At 37.8% G+C, this 16,602-nt stretch overlaps 1 protein-coding gene across 1 annotated transcript; it reads left to right on the plus strand.

Annotated features, from left to right (window-relative positions):
* The first annotated feature begins 399 nt into the window (after positions 1-399).
* LOC139119301 (transmembrane protein 91-like) lies at positions 400-16,165 on the plus strand. The gene is made up of 4 exons (XM_070683049.1): positions 400-554; positions 822-895; positions 11,889-12,041; positions 12,330-16,165. Exons 1-4 carry the CDS (start codon positions 506-508, stop codon positions 12,492-12,494), a joined length of 441 nt encoding a protein of 146 aa, XP_070539150.1. The 5' UTR covers positions 400-505; the 3' UTR covers positions 12,495-16,165.
* The last annotated feature ends 437 nt before the right edge of the window (positions 16,166-16,602 follow it).

Raw genomic sequence — 16,602 nt, forward strand, 5'->3', positions numbered from 1 at the left:
TCCTATAGCTAATACCATCGACTGTAGAAGGGTCACATTTATTGTCTACATTGACACATATACTTCTTCATTTTATTCACTACTGACTTTATTTTTAGTCTTAAAATGCTTCCGTGTTTCACCGCCATCAACTTTGGTAGCTATCACAACGCAAAGTAGACAAAGAGTAAGACTGTTGCTCTTTGGGTTTACCCAAGTAGGGAGGAAAGGCAAAAATATTTTGCATTGACAGGACGATAGAAAGTTGTCTACAGAGGGGAAGGGGCGATCGGAAACTTTTATATTCAAGAGGGAACTCATGACGCGGTGAGTTCACAGTGGAGTAGGGGAAAGGAGGCTGTTTTTGATGAAATACTTCTTCTTTTTGTCCAAATAAAAGACCACACGTCATGCCACGTCACGTCATCAGTTTTGCTCAATAAAGACTATACTGTAAGCACAAAGAAAAGGGAAGCCGAAGAAGCCGGATGCCTTTGGTTTAGATTCTGAACAGTTTGATTTCAACATGTCAGCCACCCTACAGTCCTCTGAAACCTGTTACCCAGGTAACAAAGGTAAGCAAGCCTATGATTTAAAACGCACATGGCTACTAAGGTGGCAGAAATATTCTTCTCTCTTTAGTTGTTTCTTGAAGCCGTTTTTCGGAGCCAAAATAATTACTTCGTTCAACGCACCCTGGAACCGGGACAACTGTATTAAACTTCCTTATTCAATCTAACAATACGATGATTAAACGCGCCAACTGCATTACGCAAATGCTTGCCCGATCATATTATGTAGCAGGTAGAAATCAGTTTTGTGTTGTTTTTTATCACCAACAGAGCCTTTGTTAGAAGGTGGTCAGCCTGTGGAACAACAACAGCCATCTTACATTGCTCTGATACCCATTAACCAGGTAAAGAGTTTGGAGCTACCAGTCTGTGAGTTTTCCTAATTTAATGACTTTGGAAGCTCGCTGTGTCTCGTATTCAATCCAAAATGTTAATAATTAGGCTGAGACCACGATGTCATACCTTTTGTGGCTATTATCGCCCCGGCAAGGAACTTCAATGATAATTACATCCCAGTCACAGTGTCGGAAGTCCGTGCCCTTTGCGAGAAATATAAGAACAGTACAGACGTTTTAGTTTTACGTGATTTGTATATGATTTTGTTGTGTTTTTCTGTTTTTTTTTTTGCGTTTTGATGAAGCAAGCAATTTACGTTGTTGCGACATTACAGTCGAATTCGATGTGTATTTTGCATAGCAAAACTGACCAGTACCGTCAGGGTGATAGTGTAGTTATTGCTAAGATTTCTTCCGTTGCTTGCCCTCACGCTATGTTACAAAGGTATGCGTCTGCTGCTGCAATTGATTTTTTAAGTACTGATTTTCTTTTTAAGCCCATTGTTCATTGCAAGTCTGGTAGGGGGTTAATTCGGCAAAACAAAAAACTGAGCTATACACGGGCTCGGGAAACCATTGTTGGTCGTTTGCAGGAAGTTTGCGGTCTTGACCGGCGCCTGGGTTTGCATTCATTGAGGGCAGGGGGTGCCACAGCGGCGGCCAATGCTGACGTTGGTGATAGATGCTGGAAGCGTCATGGTCGTTGGAAGTCCGACACGGCCAAAGATGGTTACGTTGTTGATTCTCTTGCTCATCGGCTTCAGGTGACCAAAAAGTTAGGCTTGTAGCAATTTTATTGGGGGGGGGGGGCGTTTCCCTTCCCGTTCTTTAGTTTTTCTATGTGACGGCGTCTGGCAACCTACCATTAATATGGGTTTTTGTGTGTTTGTGTGTACGCAGTGTGAGCGGGCGAACGTAGTTAAGACATAAAATTTCCCGCGGTTCGTTGTATAGCGGGAAATGCTTGTCTGAACGTCGTAGTGACAGCCAATCAGAGGCGCCTGTTGGTCACGTGTTTAGGGGTATTTAACGTAAGCCAGGTGTTTAGGCTGACCATTCTAGGCCAGCACTCACTGCTTGTGCAGCCACTTTCAATATTAGGTGTTATTGATGATGCAGAGTTATGAAATTTTAAAAATATTTTGAGTTTGCATTTAATGTCGACAAGTAAGGATGACACCCGAATCCTCCCCTAAGCGCATTTGACATTGCGTCGGGTACAGGTTTCCAGGATTTTTTCAAATATACGTTTGTTTTTTTGTCTGGTTTTTCCTGGGCGGTCTTATGCGCTGGAAAAGGGGCGTTGTACTGTTATGTATTTTTTTTCCCCAGAAAGTACTTTTCTGTCTGTAATGCTCGACAGTTTTTTGTTTTTGTGGAATAAATGAGACCGGCTGGCACTCGGTGACGGCGTCTGGCAACCTACTGATATTATTCTTGTTCAAGAACATTGGCTGACCAAAGCAGAGCTTCCAATGCTTTCAATATTCATGAGGAATTCGATGCCGTCGGTGTTACTGCCATCGATGATACATGTGGAATTCGTATTGGGCGTCCATTTGGTGGGGTTGCTATCATGTGGCGTAAGTCCATTGGTAAATTCGTCAATATCAAATTTGTAGATGACACAAGGCTCTTAGGCGCTGAGATATTAACTTCCTCAGGGAAACTTTTTGTCTTATGTGCTTATCTTCCCACTTGTTCGAATGACAATTTTGACAGTTATATGCATTATCTGGCGAAAATCAATGACATTGTCTGTGAAATTGATACTGCAAATGTGATTATTTTAGGCGATTTAATGCAAACCCAGGCACTTTATTTGCAAATGAGCTTTTTGACTTCTGTATTGATAATAATTTGCATGTTTCTGATGTCGAAAAGCTGGGTAGAAGCAGTGATAATTTTACTTTCATTAGTGAAGCTCATGGTAGTACTTGTTGGTTAGACCATATCTTGAGTACCCATGCAGTGCACAAGGCTGTTTCTAGTATTCGCATTCTGTACGACTATATTTCCTCGGATCATTTTCCGCTTTCCGTTAATATTGACATTGTAGATCTTGTTCATACTGATCCTCTTTGTCTTGATAACAACAATGTTAAGAAGAATTAAATTGGAGCAAAGCGACTCCACAGAATTTGTCCACTTACAAGCACATTTCAGATCGGTTACTTCGTGTTATAGATATGCTAGTAGATGCTTTAAAGTGTCGTGACTGTAATTGTAAGAATATCGACCATATTGACGGTTTGCACTCTCTGTACTCAAATATTGTTACTGGTCTCACTACAGCAGCTCACAATAATATTACTACTACGGGTTTCAACATAGTTCCAGGGTGGAATGAGCATTCGCGTAACTTTCATAACGCCGCTCGCGATGCGTTTAAATTATGGACCGCTAAAGGTAGGCCAAGAACTGGTCCGCTGTTTGACCTAATGCGTAAAACTCGTGCTAAGTTTAAGTCTGTACTCAGGGCATGTAAAAGGGATGAAGTTCAAGCTAAGGCGGATGCATTAGCTAACAATTTGACGCAGGGAGGTTCGCGCAAATTTTGGAAATCTGTTACCGCCACTCGGAGCTGTCCCCTTCCAACTAACGTAGGTGGTTGCTGAGGGCACGACAACATTGCTGACATGTGGAAAAATCACTATGAGAAGCTGCTTAACTCAGTTTCAAACTGCAATTACAAGCATTTTGTGTTGTCGTTATTGAAAGAAATTGATTTTCACAAAGATATAGTGGTTACTGCAGACGAAATTACTCGCTGTGTTAAAATGCTTGAAAAGGGAAAAGCAAGTGTAAAGACGGCATTGCCGCAGAGCATTTGATTTATGCTAGCTCAATTTTATACATTCTATTGAGTTTGTGTTTTACCAGTTTCTTTATACATGGTTATTTACCCGACACATTTATGTATGCTACGATATGCCCTATTGTGCAAGATAAGTCAAAAGATCTTACATCCGTTGACAACTATAGGCCCATTGCAATTGTAACAGCTATTTCGAAGACTTTGGAATTATGTATCTTACACAGGATTGATTCATTTATAGAAACTAGTGCTCTTCAATTCGGCTTTAAAAGCAAACATTCTACTGACATGTGTATCTTTGTGCTTAAGGAAATTGTTGATTTTTATAAAAGGCAAAATTCGCCAGTTTTTCTGTGTTTCATGGATGCCACGAAAGCATTTGACAGGGTCAACCACTGGACTTTGTTTAGAAAATTGATCAATCGCAACATTCCATTGTTTATTATTCGTATTTTGCAGTACTGGTATAGTAATCAGCTGTTTTTCGTCCACTGGGCATCAGCTGATTCTAATCCTTTTCAAGTTTCTAATGGCGTACGACAAGGAAGTATTCTTTCACCAAAACTTTTTGCTATTTATGTAGACCAGTTAAGTAGTAAGCTACAGTCTGCTGGCGTAGGATGTTATTTAGCGAATCATATTATGAATCACTTATTTTATGCTGACGATCTGGCCTTGATTTGTCCATCTGTGAAAGCTTTACGAAAATTGATCAACATTTGTGAACACTATGGTAACGAGCATGATATTCTCTTTCATACTGAGAAAACTGAGTGTATGGCTATTTTTCCGAAATCTTGGAAGCAGGATAGGATTCCTCATGTATATTTGTATGGTAATTCTCTTAAATTTGTAAGTTCGAAGAAATATCTTGGCTACATTATGTCCTCCACTGGGATGGACGATGCAGATATGCAAAGACAGCTTCGTAGTTTTTTATGCGAGAGCCAATTTTATTGTTCGTAACTTTGGCCAGTGCTCTCAGAAGTAAAATGTGTCCTTTTTAAAAGTTTTTTGTATAGTGTTTATTGTTTGAACGTGTGGTGTAATTTTAGTGCTAAAATAATGTCAAAACTGAGGATAGCTTATAATAATGCCTTGAGGTTGATTTTTGATCTGAAGCGTGACGTCAGTATTAGTCACAATTTTGTGACCAAGAACATCTTTAATTTTGCTTCCCTTCACCGCAGACTGCTGTTCGCATTTTGCAAGCGTCTGTCCGTGAGTGAAAACCCAGTTATCCGTACCTGTGTAGAGTCTGATTCGTATTTTCATTCAGCTTTTTGGAAACATTGTAGAAAGGTTCTTTATTAAGTTTTTTGCTCTTTTTTAACTTCTGTATATTTTTGCATCTATTTATTTTATATTATGGGCATTCATGGCCTGAAATAAAGATTAATAATAATAATAAAAATTGAAAAGTACTAGTAAAGTACACCTTGCTTGTGGACACTGAAAAGACTGTTTCTTCTTTCGTAATGCCTTCCGCAGAGTCATGATTCGTTTCTCTCCGATCAATTACAGCTTCACAGTGAGGCCATCCATGACTGTCCTATACCTTTGCAAATTTCTCTACCCTTCGCTCTGTGAGATTCTACAGTGGTATAATTCGATTGTTCGTTCGCGGTAGTGACAGTTTCAACACGAACGCCGCAACGATTGTTTTTAGCGGAGCCGTACAAAGTTCGAGCCACCAGACGTGAAGTAATGCCACACCGCGAAAAACACACGAGTATACTATGACGTCAAACAAAACAAATTCCATGGGTTAATATGTTTATCACATGAACAGTGAGTCCTCTTACTTTTAGTTTACTTTGGATAAATCAGCATTATTGTAGAAGATTGCAAAAGTATTGCCACGATCTGGGTTTTTATTTTCCCAGATGAGTAAAACTTCCCATCACCCTTGAGATATGCAAATGATTTACTGGCCTACTTTCATTCATAAACCTAAAATACGATTGGATCTAGTTTGGGATAATTGGATGGTGAAGCGATGTCGATCTCATCTACAAATCTAACCTCATCTGCTTTTCTTTTTACGTTACACAATTGTTTTTATTAGTAATTTGTTATATTGCAACATTCAACGATAGGGCACCTAACCTTTTTGAGAAAAATATGAAGATCCAATTTTCCCAAATTAGTTCCTCTCGCGTTCTGGTAGCCAAGTTGAAATTTTGATACCGTCTTTGCCATCAGACATAAAAATACGTATTCGGTCACTAGAACTTGTCAGTCATTGTCTTGCGCTGTCCATCGGCTGGCACGAAGGCTTTATCGCGCTAGCGCCCACGTTGGTACTCACAGGAGGTGGCAAAGCATAATACCACGTGCAATGGCAAAATCCATCGCAGAAAACTACCAATGTTCTGGTTTTGCAAATGTTGCCAGGTAAAGCCTGGAACACAGTGCGATGATATGATAAATGACAGCTTGGCAAAGGCCAACATTTCGCCATTTAGATGTTGATTTGGTGACTTTGTAGGCGAGTAAGGATGATTTACACGGATCAGAGCAAGGAGCAAGTTGCATTCCTTGTGTGTATACAGGGAGTACTTTACGTAAGGGTTGGCGAACATTGGTTTGAATTTTGCTGCATGGTGACGATGATGATGATGATGATGATGATGATGATGATGATGATGGTGATGATGATTTTCACGTTTTCATTTAAATTAATAATCAACAGACTGGATTCTGTGTAGTTGAATAAAATACGTTTTATAACAACTTTGAACATGCAACTTGTAAAAACTTAAATTGTTTGACCGACCTTTCAAAGTACAATGATCAGTGTCTCGATGTCGAAAGTTTGCCTTGTCATATCTTCAGTCGACTTATTCATCTGATAAACTGACTTCACATCATTATAGTAGGACAACACATCACAAGTAAACTGGTCAGTGGCACTCTCTTGAGGGTGCACCAAATTCAACATTCGTGTTTGTCGCAAATGATAAGATTAATTCTGTCGTCTTCTTATGAATATCTTCCCGCAGACCGCGCCACAGCCAAACGACATCCACGTTCATTTTAGGTATGGCCATCAGCAGATGGAAAATCCGCCGTACACTTGGCTGATTCCTGCAGTACTGGCGTGTCTGTTCTGTTTGCCCTTTGGGCTTCTCGCAATTATTAAAGCCTTAGAGGTAATAACAATACTTGTTTTCAATTAAGTTTGATTCGGTCACTTTTTATCATAAAGATCAAGAAACAAGAATGATATAAGAACAAAAAAAATTAACCACAAAAATACTTGCCTTCGGGGTAATGTTATAAAATCTTATATGAGCACAGTAGATATTGTACACTAAACGTGGAACCAGATGACTTCAATTTATGTACTGGTATTATATGACTTGTAAAACAATCTATCTATCCAAGCCAATATCGGTGCCAAAATCCCTATTTAATGTATTCAAATATTTCCCATTTCAATATACCAATTTATCAATAGGCTCGTGACGGCATTAAGGCTGGAAATCGACAACAAGCGGAGCACGTAGATATTGTACACTAAACGTGGAACCAGATGACTTCAATTTATGTACTGGTATTATATGACTTGTAAAACAATCTATCTATCCAAGCCAATATCGGTGCCAAAATCCCTATTTAATGTATTCAAATATTTCCCATTTCAATATACCAATTTATCAATAGGCTCGTGACGGCATTAAGGCTGGAAATCGACAACAAGCGGAGGCCTCATCTGTGTTGGCTCGAGACTTAACGATAGCTTCCGTAGTAGGGGCATCTACATCGCTCAGTTAGCTGCTTTATTTCGTTCTTTTGGAACCCGAACATGATGTGCTCGAATATTGAAAAGGTATTCCTCATTCAAGCTTGGAAGAATCGAGTAAGATTTTTCCAAAATAGACCCAAATATGCTCACACAGCTCGGTGTGCATGTGCTTGAATATGACGAGGCAATTCAATCAGAAAACTAAATATATTTTCTTTGAATTTTAACGAAATGATGTTTTTTTATCTGGAGATAGAAAGAACTTTGGAGACAGATTTTCGGACTCTTAAACTTTTAAAATATTCTTTGGCCTAACACTTGTTATGGTTCATTTTAAAGTTTATGCACAAAGTTTGCACGATGACCCCGAATTATCATTTTTGATATTAAAGACCGTGTGGTTGAAAGTTTACTTATGGAAACCTTGAGCAGAAGTCTAAGTACACGGTACATAGACTTTTCAAGCCAGATGTTTATCCTTGTGGCAGTAAGAGAGTGAAGTATGGAGCTCGCGTTTGCTACTACAGCAATCATACGGCTACCTTCAATTTATTATTGAGTGATAGGGAAGTTCATCCCATACCCAGGTCCAAATTCAGAATAAAATCACCGTCGTCCCAATACTTCTTCAACAGATGTGAGGAAACCGCTCAGTATTTTTATCAAAATACCCAGGGACTTAGAACTAAGCTTTAAGACTTTTATGCAAGTTTCTCAGATGCTACGTTTGACATTTTACTCCTTACTGAAACATGAATTAATCCAAACATTTATGACGGCAAGCTGCTTGATGTCGACACATACTCTATCTACCGAAGGGACAGAATCTAGTCTCCTTCACTGAAACTAGATGGTGGAGGTGTATTGGTCGTGGTGAAATCAATTCTTACATCTCGTCGCTGTACTGAATTTGAAACATCAGCTGAAATTATTTAGATGGAAATCAAACTGCCAAGACAGACTATATACATATGAAGTATTTACCATCCAAGTGATTCACCAAACACAGCTATAATCATTAGAATAGTCAACAAATCCAAACGACCGATTGACATTGTCCTTATCTATGGAGATTTTAATTTCCTTGATATTGAATGGTCTGTGTCAGAAGATAACATAATTGAACCTATAATATGGTCATCGAACAGGTCAGATTATGTTTTTAAATTGCTTTATTTTGAACATGCACTTTATAAGTGTGTTAAAGACAGAACCTGTAACAACAACTTTCTAGATCTTGTATTTTGTAACATCAACAATATAGAAGTACATTGTGTTGACCCAAGGTTAACTCAATTTATAAGGCAATAGTGTGTGAACTGTCTGCCACATGTTGCAGCAGTGCTCCCCTCAAATCTGACAGAGTAATCTATAATTATAGGAATGCTGATTTTAATCATTGAAATCAAACACTGGCTTGTATACCCTGGTGTATCCTAGAAGACAAAACAAGATTTTGATGAGTGCATTGACCTGCTTTATGATCTTTTGTTTTCCGCGATCAATGACTGCATCCAAAAAGTCAATGCAGGCAAACGGAAATTCCCTCCTTGGTATGACAGTGATCTTAGTTGTTCGCTCGGGAGAAGGAATCTGCTTATCGTAATTATAAATGGGGTACTGCTACTTATTGTGAATTTTCTGAAGCTCGAGCAGAATTTAAATGAGCAAGTAGAAGTAGAATTAAATACAAAGAGTATGATTAAAATGTTGAATATGACATTCAAAACAATATTAAACGTTTCTGGGGACATGTAAAATCAAGATGTAAATCAAAATCTGTCCCAAACTCAGTGCGCTATAACAATCAGTTTGCCTCTAAATCGAAAGAAGTTGCAGATTTATTTAACGATTTCTTCCAGTCCGTTTTCAAAAAAGACGACCAAACCACAGCCGTTCCACCTTTTAATGATGTCATAAGCAATGCCTTATGCAATGTACTTATTTCTGGAGACATCATTCTCAAACATCTCAATACATTGGATCCTAACAAAGCCCGAGTCCAGATAACGTTTCAGGCATTTTATTAAAGCGTTGTGAAAATCAACTTGCTTACCCACTGGTTGTTTTATTTAACAAATCAATTGAGAAAAGCAACATTTCAAAGCCGGTTTAAGCAAGCAAATGTTGTACCAATTTTCAAAAGTGGTAGTAAATGTGATGTCACAAACTATAGACCAGTGTCACTTCTCTCATTAATAAATAAAACATTTGAGAAAGTGATCTTTGATGATATATTTAACCATATATTTAACCATATATCACAGCATGTCCACATTAAGACTCGCTCTACTCAGACCAATCTTGTAACCTATGTTGATTTTCTTGCAAACTGTTTTGACAGAAAAGTACAAGTTGATAGCATCTACACTGACTTCTTTAAGGCTTTTGACTCTGTTAATCATAGACTGTTAGTTTATAAACAAGAACGTTATGGTTTTTCTGGTCAAGTTCTACAGTTGTTAAAATCATATTTAAGTAACCGGCAAAAAGAGTAGTTATTGCAATCGCTTTTCTCAGTGGGACCCACTATCATCGGGTGTTCCCAAGGGGTCACTACTTGGCCCATTGTTATTCAGTATTTATGTAACCGATTTACCAGATGTTTGTATAGATTCACAATATATCTCATATGCAGAAGATGCTAAAATCTTTAGACCTATCAAAATTATTTCAGACTGTTTAAAACTTCTAGAAGATGTTAAAAGAGTAGCCATTTGGTGTCGATGTTGGAAACTCGATTTAAATTTCGAATAGTGTTCTGTGATCTCTTTTACCATCGAGAGGGTTTTAATTGATTTTGACTATTGTATTTTAGAAACAATTCTTAATAGACAGCAAAAAGTTAAAGATTTGGGAGTTCTTTTAACCTCAAACTTAAGTTTTTCAGATCATATTTCTTTTACTGTAAATAAATCTTTTCTGTTGGGATTTATAAAACGAAACTCTCTAAATTTTACTCAGGTTGAATTTTTTAATTCTCTTTAAACTTCTCTTGTAAGGCGCTGTCTTGAGTATATTCTATTGTCTGGAACCCTTGGCGAAACTCATATATGGAATTACTTGAAAATGTTCAACGTAAATGCATAAAATATTTGTTTCAAAACTCATATTTCATATCATGCTGACCAGTATGAAGCTCTCTGTACTATGTTTAACTTAACGACTTGGGAGCAACGTCGCTCTTACCTTGATATGATGTTTTTACACAAGTGTGCAACTGGGTTTTTGTAATTTACCGGATGTTTTATCAAAGCTATGCTTTAATGCACCTGGCAAAATTTTGAGCGCGCGGCGACTTATTTGGATCGGACTACCTACACTTGCTTTCGTTTGCTTGAAATTCAAATAGTCGAATTAAAAGAAACTCCAACCAAGTCATGTTCAGGTCGAATTAATAGAGGACATTTCGACAATTATTTTTTTTGTAGAGACATGTTTGTCATGTCGAGATTGCTTCATAGGCATGCGCCATGCGTGCACAGGGCCGTAAAGATTAAGACCTTTCAAAGCCTAATGTACCCTGTTAAATTATCATCGATTATCTCATGACGGTTGAAAGTGACAACAAAATACAGGTAGAAAAGTTGACGCTACATCCAGTATCCAACCATATTGTATTGTTTAATTTGTATAGGTATTCTAGGATATCTGACAGGACAGAATTTAAAAGTACGTGGGGGAGAACACGCGAGAGGCTGGGGGAGCGGCAGAGGGGCTGTCCCCTATCTTAGTGAAAATGTTGAGAACGCGACGTATACAACGGTGCAGTCTAGTACAATGTGAAATGAATTTTCAGTGTTCTTTATTTTAATTCATGTGAGGATGGGGAAAATTGAGGACTGGTCTAATAAGGATTAGGAAGGTTGAGATTTATGGTAGACTAGGTTTTAGTAAAGGAATACGTTGTGCGTGGTGTAAAGCAACGATGCTGGCATCCTATCCAATCCTTCATACAATAGGCAATATCATTGAGCGACTCGGAGGTTATTAGGCTTTAAATATTACTTTATTTTACAGTCTCTACTGAGATATCAAGCGCACGTACAAACGACATAAAAAAAAACTGACTTGATGATGATAATTTTCATATGTTTATTAAAATTAATCGCTACCAGCCTGGATTTCCCATGGTTGAATTAAAAAAAATACATTTTATCACGGCTTTAAACATGTAACTGGTCGAAACAACACTATTTGACCGGCCTTTCACAGTACGATGATCAGTGTATCGATGTCGAACATTTGCATTGTCATATTTTCAGTAAACTTACTCGCCTGATAAACTGAGTTCCCATCATCATGGTAGGACAACACATCATTGTAAACTGGTCGGCACTTAGGCTTGCTTGAGGGCGCACCAAATTCACATTCATCGCATGTTTGTCGCAAGTTATACAAGTTTCTCTTCACTTCTTTGTGTCTCCCCACAGACTGCACCAGAATCAAACGACATCCACGTTCAAATTTGGTATGGCGATCAGCAGATGGAAAATCTGCCGTACACTTGGATGATTCCTGCAGTATTTACGTGTCTTTGTTGCTGTTTTCCCATTGGATTGGTCGCTATTATTGAGGCCTCAGAGGTAAGAACAACGCTTGTTTTCAATCAAATTTGATTCGGTCACTTTATCATGAAGATCTATAAACAAGAATGATATAAGAACAACAAATACAAGAACAAACAGACCGGCCCCGGAAGTAACGTTGGAAATTTTGACATGGACAAAGTAGATAATGTCATTAAATGTGCAACCAGACAACTTTTAATGCATGTACTAGTATTATATGTGTTGTAAAACAATCTATCTAAGCAAATATCCATATTGAATGATTTTAATCATTCCTTTTTAATATCCCCATTTTATCAATAGACACAGAAGGCCATTACGATTGGAAATCGACAAAAAGCAGAGGCCTCATCTGCGTTGGCTCGAGATTTAACTATAGCTTCAGCAGTATGTGGCATCCTAAGCTTCATGATGTCAGTTGCTTACTACTTTATCCTGAAACCCGAACACGATGTACCCGATTTCTGAAAAGATATTGCACATTCAAGCTGGAGAACAATCGAGTGCAATTTTTTCAAGTTGGACCCAAAGTTGCTCGCTCACGCCAAAGGAATGTGCATGTGCTCGAATTTGCCATTCATTCAGAAAACTTAATGTATTTTTGAATTTTAACGAAAAAACGTTTTACCTTAAGATAGACCGCGCCTCGGGGAAAGATTTTCGGACTTTAAAACTTTTTCAATATTCATTTGGCCTTTTGACCTTCCATTCATAAGGGCTCAATTTGAAGCTTATGCACAAAGTTTGCATGATGACCTAAGATTTTCTTTCTTGACTTTTAGAGAGAATGGTTGAAAGTTAACTTGAGGAAATCTTGAGGAAGAGTCTAACTCTTTCATTTTTGAGGCGCGCACTACCTTAAGCTGATTTTTTCTTTTTGTTAAATTATTTGTTGATCAGTGTCTTATTTTCTACACTTACATACCGAGTCACAGTATACAGCTTGTTCAGTTAAACTGCAGGACTCGGTTTCTTTAATTTTCGATAGAAATCGATTTTTCACTATACTATTGTAGAGTTCAATGTTCATTGCAAATATATACACGAACTGCACTCCAATTCTTAGATATCCATCACAAATGTCTCTTGATCAATAAATCTGTTGAAGAGTTTTCAAAAACAACCGACAAATTAACAGAATATTTGAGCAGTTTTGGTTACGTGAGTAACTGAATGCACAGAGGAACAAGGTCCATTGATCGACAAGCTGTCAATCGAAGTACTTGTTTCATTTCCTAACCTGAAAGGGACTGAACGCATTATATGAAAGTTTTCATCCCCTTTTCTACTTAAAACAACCAATAAACGATGGTAACTCCGTGCTTCCGACTTTTCTTTGTGTCAGGCTTTACGGATTTCGATCTTAGCGGTCACTGAAAGGTTGGCGGTCAAATAAAATGACATCGACAAGCGTCGATCGTGCACTCGCATTTATCAAGTATTTCGTAATCTTTTCTATGCAAAAAATGTTCAGAATCTTCTTAAATATTAAAATTTGAATATCAGAGTACTGTACATTTGCACATTTTTAAAGATTTATTGAAATGAGTGTATAACCTCCATCACGACATACGTCCCTCATCGCTCATTATTGACCACTAGATCGTACACCGCGGCAACAAATTAAGAGGTCGTTGATAATTGATAAAGAAAATCCATTGTGTTTAATCTCAAGACATCTCAACTCACTTTCAAAATGAAAGTTTGGAACTTGAAATCCTTTGAAAAAAGATGAATTACTCAAATAGGTTGTTTGAAGTTTAGGCTGTCAACAGAAAAAAAACCCGGGAATTTCTATATCGAAATCCAACTGGTATACACAGCGTATACATTGTGTCATTAGCGTAACCGTACATGCGTATACATTTCGCGTGAATTTCGAGCAAGATAATCGAAATGAAGCTTGACCCCCTAGCCACAGCAGTTTCGCTTGTTACGCACGTGTTGTAATTATCAACGTCCTCAGATTCACAAACTGAACTTCAGTAATGTTGGTGTCTTATGAATTTATATTGTTATGAATGCTCGTGGTCACCGAAAATGCCTCCAGATGACCTCAAATATATGGTTATTGTTTGTTAAAACTTCCTATATAAACGAATCGTAGCTTTTAAAGAAATTTAATTTCAGGTGAAAATTGTCAGGCGAACATTTTGCATTTACTACATTTGATAAGTTTACTGGCTAAATGACTGAGGATAACCTATCTTTTATGGATGTTTTGAAATGTCGTGCAATGTGTATTTCGATATGTCATCACGTTATCATTATGTAATTATATCTTCGTCGTAGTGCTGGAGGTAATAATTGAGTGTCAGCCTAGTAACATTCATTGGTTACGACTCCCTGCGTAAACGAATCATAGTTGCAATCAGTGTATGCCTTTGCCCATACTTACCACTTACATGCATGTATCTATGGCCACGCACGCACAGCGTCCTTGAATGGTAAGGTAGAATGCGCCTCGGGGACAGATATTCCTACTCAAAAACTTTTACAAATCTCTTCTGATCTGCCATTTGCGGGTGCTCATTTTAAAGCTCTTGGTGTAGTACATTATTTACCTTCTTGGTTTTTCGAAAATTTTATTTTTCTGCATAGATTTAACACAGGAATGGCGGCCATTTTGAATTTCAAATATTGGTAAAGGTTAGGTTATTTGTTTCTGTATACCAAAATTTGCATGGTGACAACTGATTTTTATACTTTATTCGCTGAGAGAAAGGTTAAAAGTTTCCTAAGGAAAGTTTGAACAAAAGTTTGCCTTTCACTTTCTCGGCGCATGCTACCTTAACTTGTACCCATATATACGTATCGAGTCGTCGCCTCTAATTTGACTAAATGTTTTGAGTGATATTGTTCTCCATACTTTGCGAGCCTTTGTTTTATATTTAATTTCAAATCAGTTGCGGCTATGTATTTCTGCTTTTATTTGAGCTCACGAGAAAACGTGACTTTAATAATAAAATGAAGGATATAAATGTACAGTACATGTCGTGAAAACTTAAAAGTAGAGCACTTTATTTCTGTGACATATTGCATAGGGTTTGTCACTTTCTTAAGGTTAGAGGGAAGTGAAGCCATACATGAAGATATATGACCTCGCGGAGACACGACTATATTTGTTCAACTGTTTGTTTATTTTGGGAATGGCAATTTCAGCAACGAAACTGTTGTGAGAAGACGATTGACGAGTTCAGGAAGCTAAATAAATCAAACTCAAGACTTCTATTCCATGCAGAAAATAAGTTGAAGGGGTCATGAGTGTTTATGTTATTTAATAGTAGCCTTTCTTCATTGTTCAGATGAATTATAACTTCCTCTTTTATTGAAATGCAGTTGAAATAACCGACGACAACATCACGTAACAACCACTTGATCTCCATGGAATCACAGGGTACATGTATTCATTAAAGTCTCCATAGACGGAACCCCTTTCGCACAGAAGAACAAGAGATCTCGCCGTCAAAGCTGGACGACGTTCCTAGTTTCGCTCCCGGATTGATCTTGAAAGTCAATAGGTCTCTTGAAATGTGTCGGTAAAAATTCAGATTAAATTCAATATTAAGGACAGTTTTAGCATTGCATTTCTTCCCTTCCTTTTTAGGAGAAGCATCATTTCGTACAATTCATAATGGGACCAGTTCAAATGAACTTTCTGGTTTCGTCAAATTACACGTATGAGTGATAATCATGCTGGTGTAATGCAATGAGTCCTTGAGTAAAGGAGCTGCTTAATGTATCCTACAATATTATTTTGGCATACCAATTGTTGAGGCTCATTTCGAAGCTTATTGACTCCGAGGAAAGCAAATTTTTACCAGCTTAATATTGTGAAATTTTGGAAATTTTTCTACAAAAGATAAAGAAATGCCAGGGGGATGGCGGCCATTGTGAATTTTAGGTAATTTTTTTCTCGAGTAAGTAGTACCAGACTTACACAGTGACTGCCGATTTTTATTCTTCGTTTTAAAGGGAATTGTCTAAAGTTTGCTTTAGGAAAGTTTGGACAAAAGTTTAGTCTTTCACTGTCGAGGCGCGAGCTACCTTAATGTGGAGACTTGATTGATAGAATAACTTGAAAAGATTGTAAAAGAGCTCGCTCATGCGTTCTTCCTCGAACGACAGAGGGCGTGAATGCCATTGAAAAAAGGAAAAGATTAAAGGGCTTGAAGTTTTTTTTGGGTTTATGGCGTATTATGTTTTGAATCTATGAAGTAGTCGAATGTCGTAGAGTATTGCTAATGAGGGTTGCGGCAGCTATGACGTTACAGCACCTGCTGGAATAGGGTCATGACCTATTTGCAATTGACTTTTATAGTGCAATAATTTCAAAGGGAAGCAAAAGAACCCTTTAGTCCCTTTAAATTGGCCTCATTTTCTTCAAAAACTACGCTGAAATTAGTGTGCTCGCCTTCAATCTTTCTATGCGAAGAGAATAGAAGCGATAATATATAATTATATTATCTCTTCTGTTCTCTTCGTATGGAAATATTGCGGACGTGCGCACAAATTAAACAGCGTAATTTTTGAAGCAAATTATCCCATATTTAAAGGGACGGAAGGGGCCCTTTGG

Source organism: Ptychodera flava, chromosome 19 (assembly GCF_041260155.1).
Source record: "Ptychodera flava strain L36383 chromosome 19, AS_Pfla_20210202, whole genome shotgun sequence".
NCBI classification, from domain to species: domain Eukaryota; kingdom Metazoa; phylum Hemichordata; class Enteropneusta; family Ptychoderidae; genus Ptychodera; species Ptychodera flava.

Bases quoted from the DNA above. Each gene is read 5' to 3' on its own strand.
- LOC139119301 (XM_070683049.1), top strand. From the start codon at position 506: ATGTCAGCCACCCTACAGTCCTCTGAAACCTGTTACCCAGGTAACAAA. The intron at 896-11,888 runs GTAAAGAGTTTG...GTCTCCCCACAG, and splicing joins CTCTGATACCCATTAACCAG to ACTGCACCAGAATCAAACGA. The intron at 12,042-12,329 runs GTAAGAACAACG...TTTTATCAATAG, and splicing joins CTATTATTGAGGCCTCAGAG to ACACAGAAGGCCATTACGAT.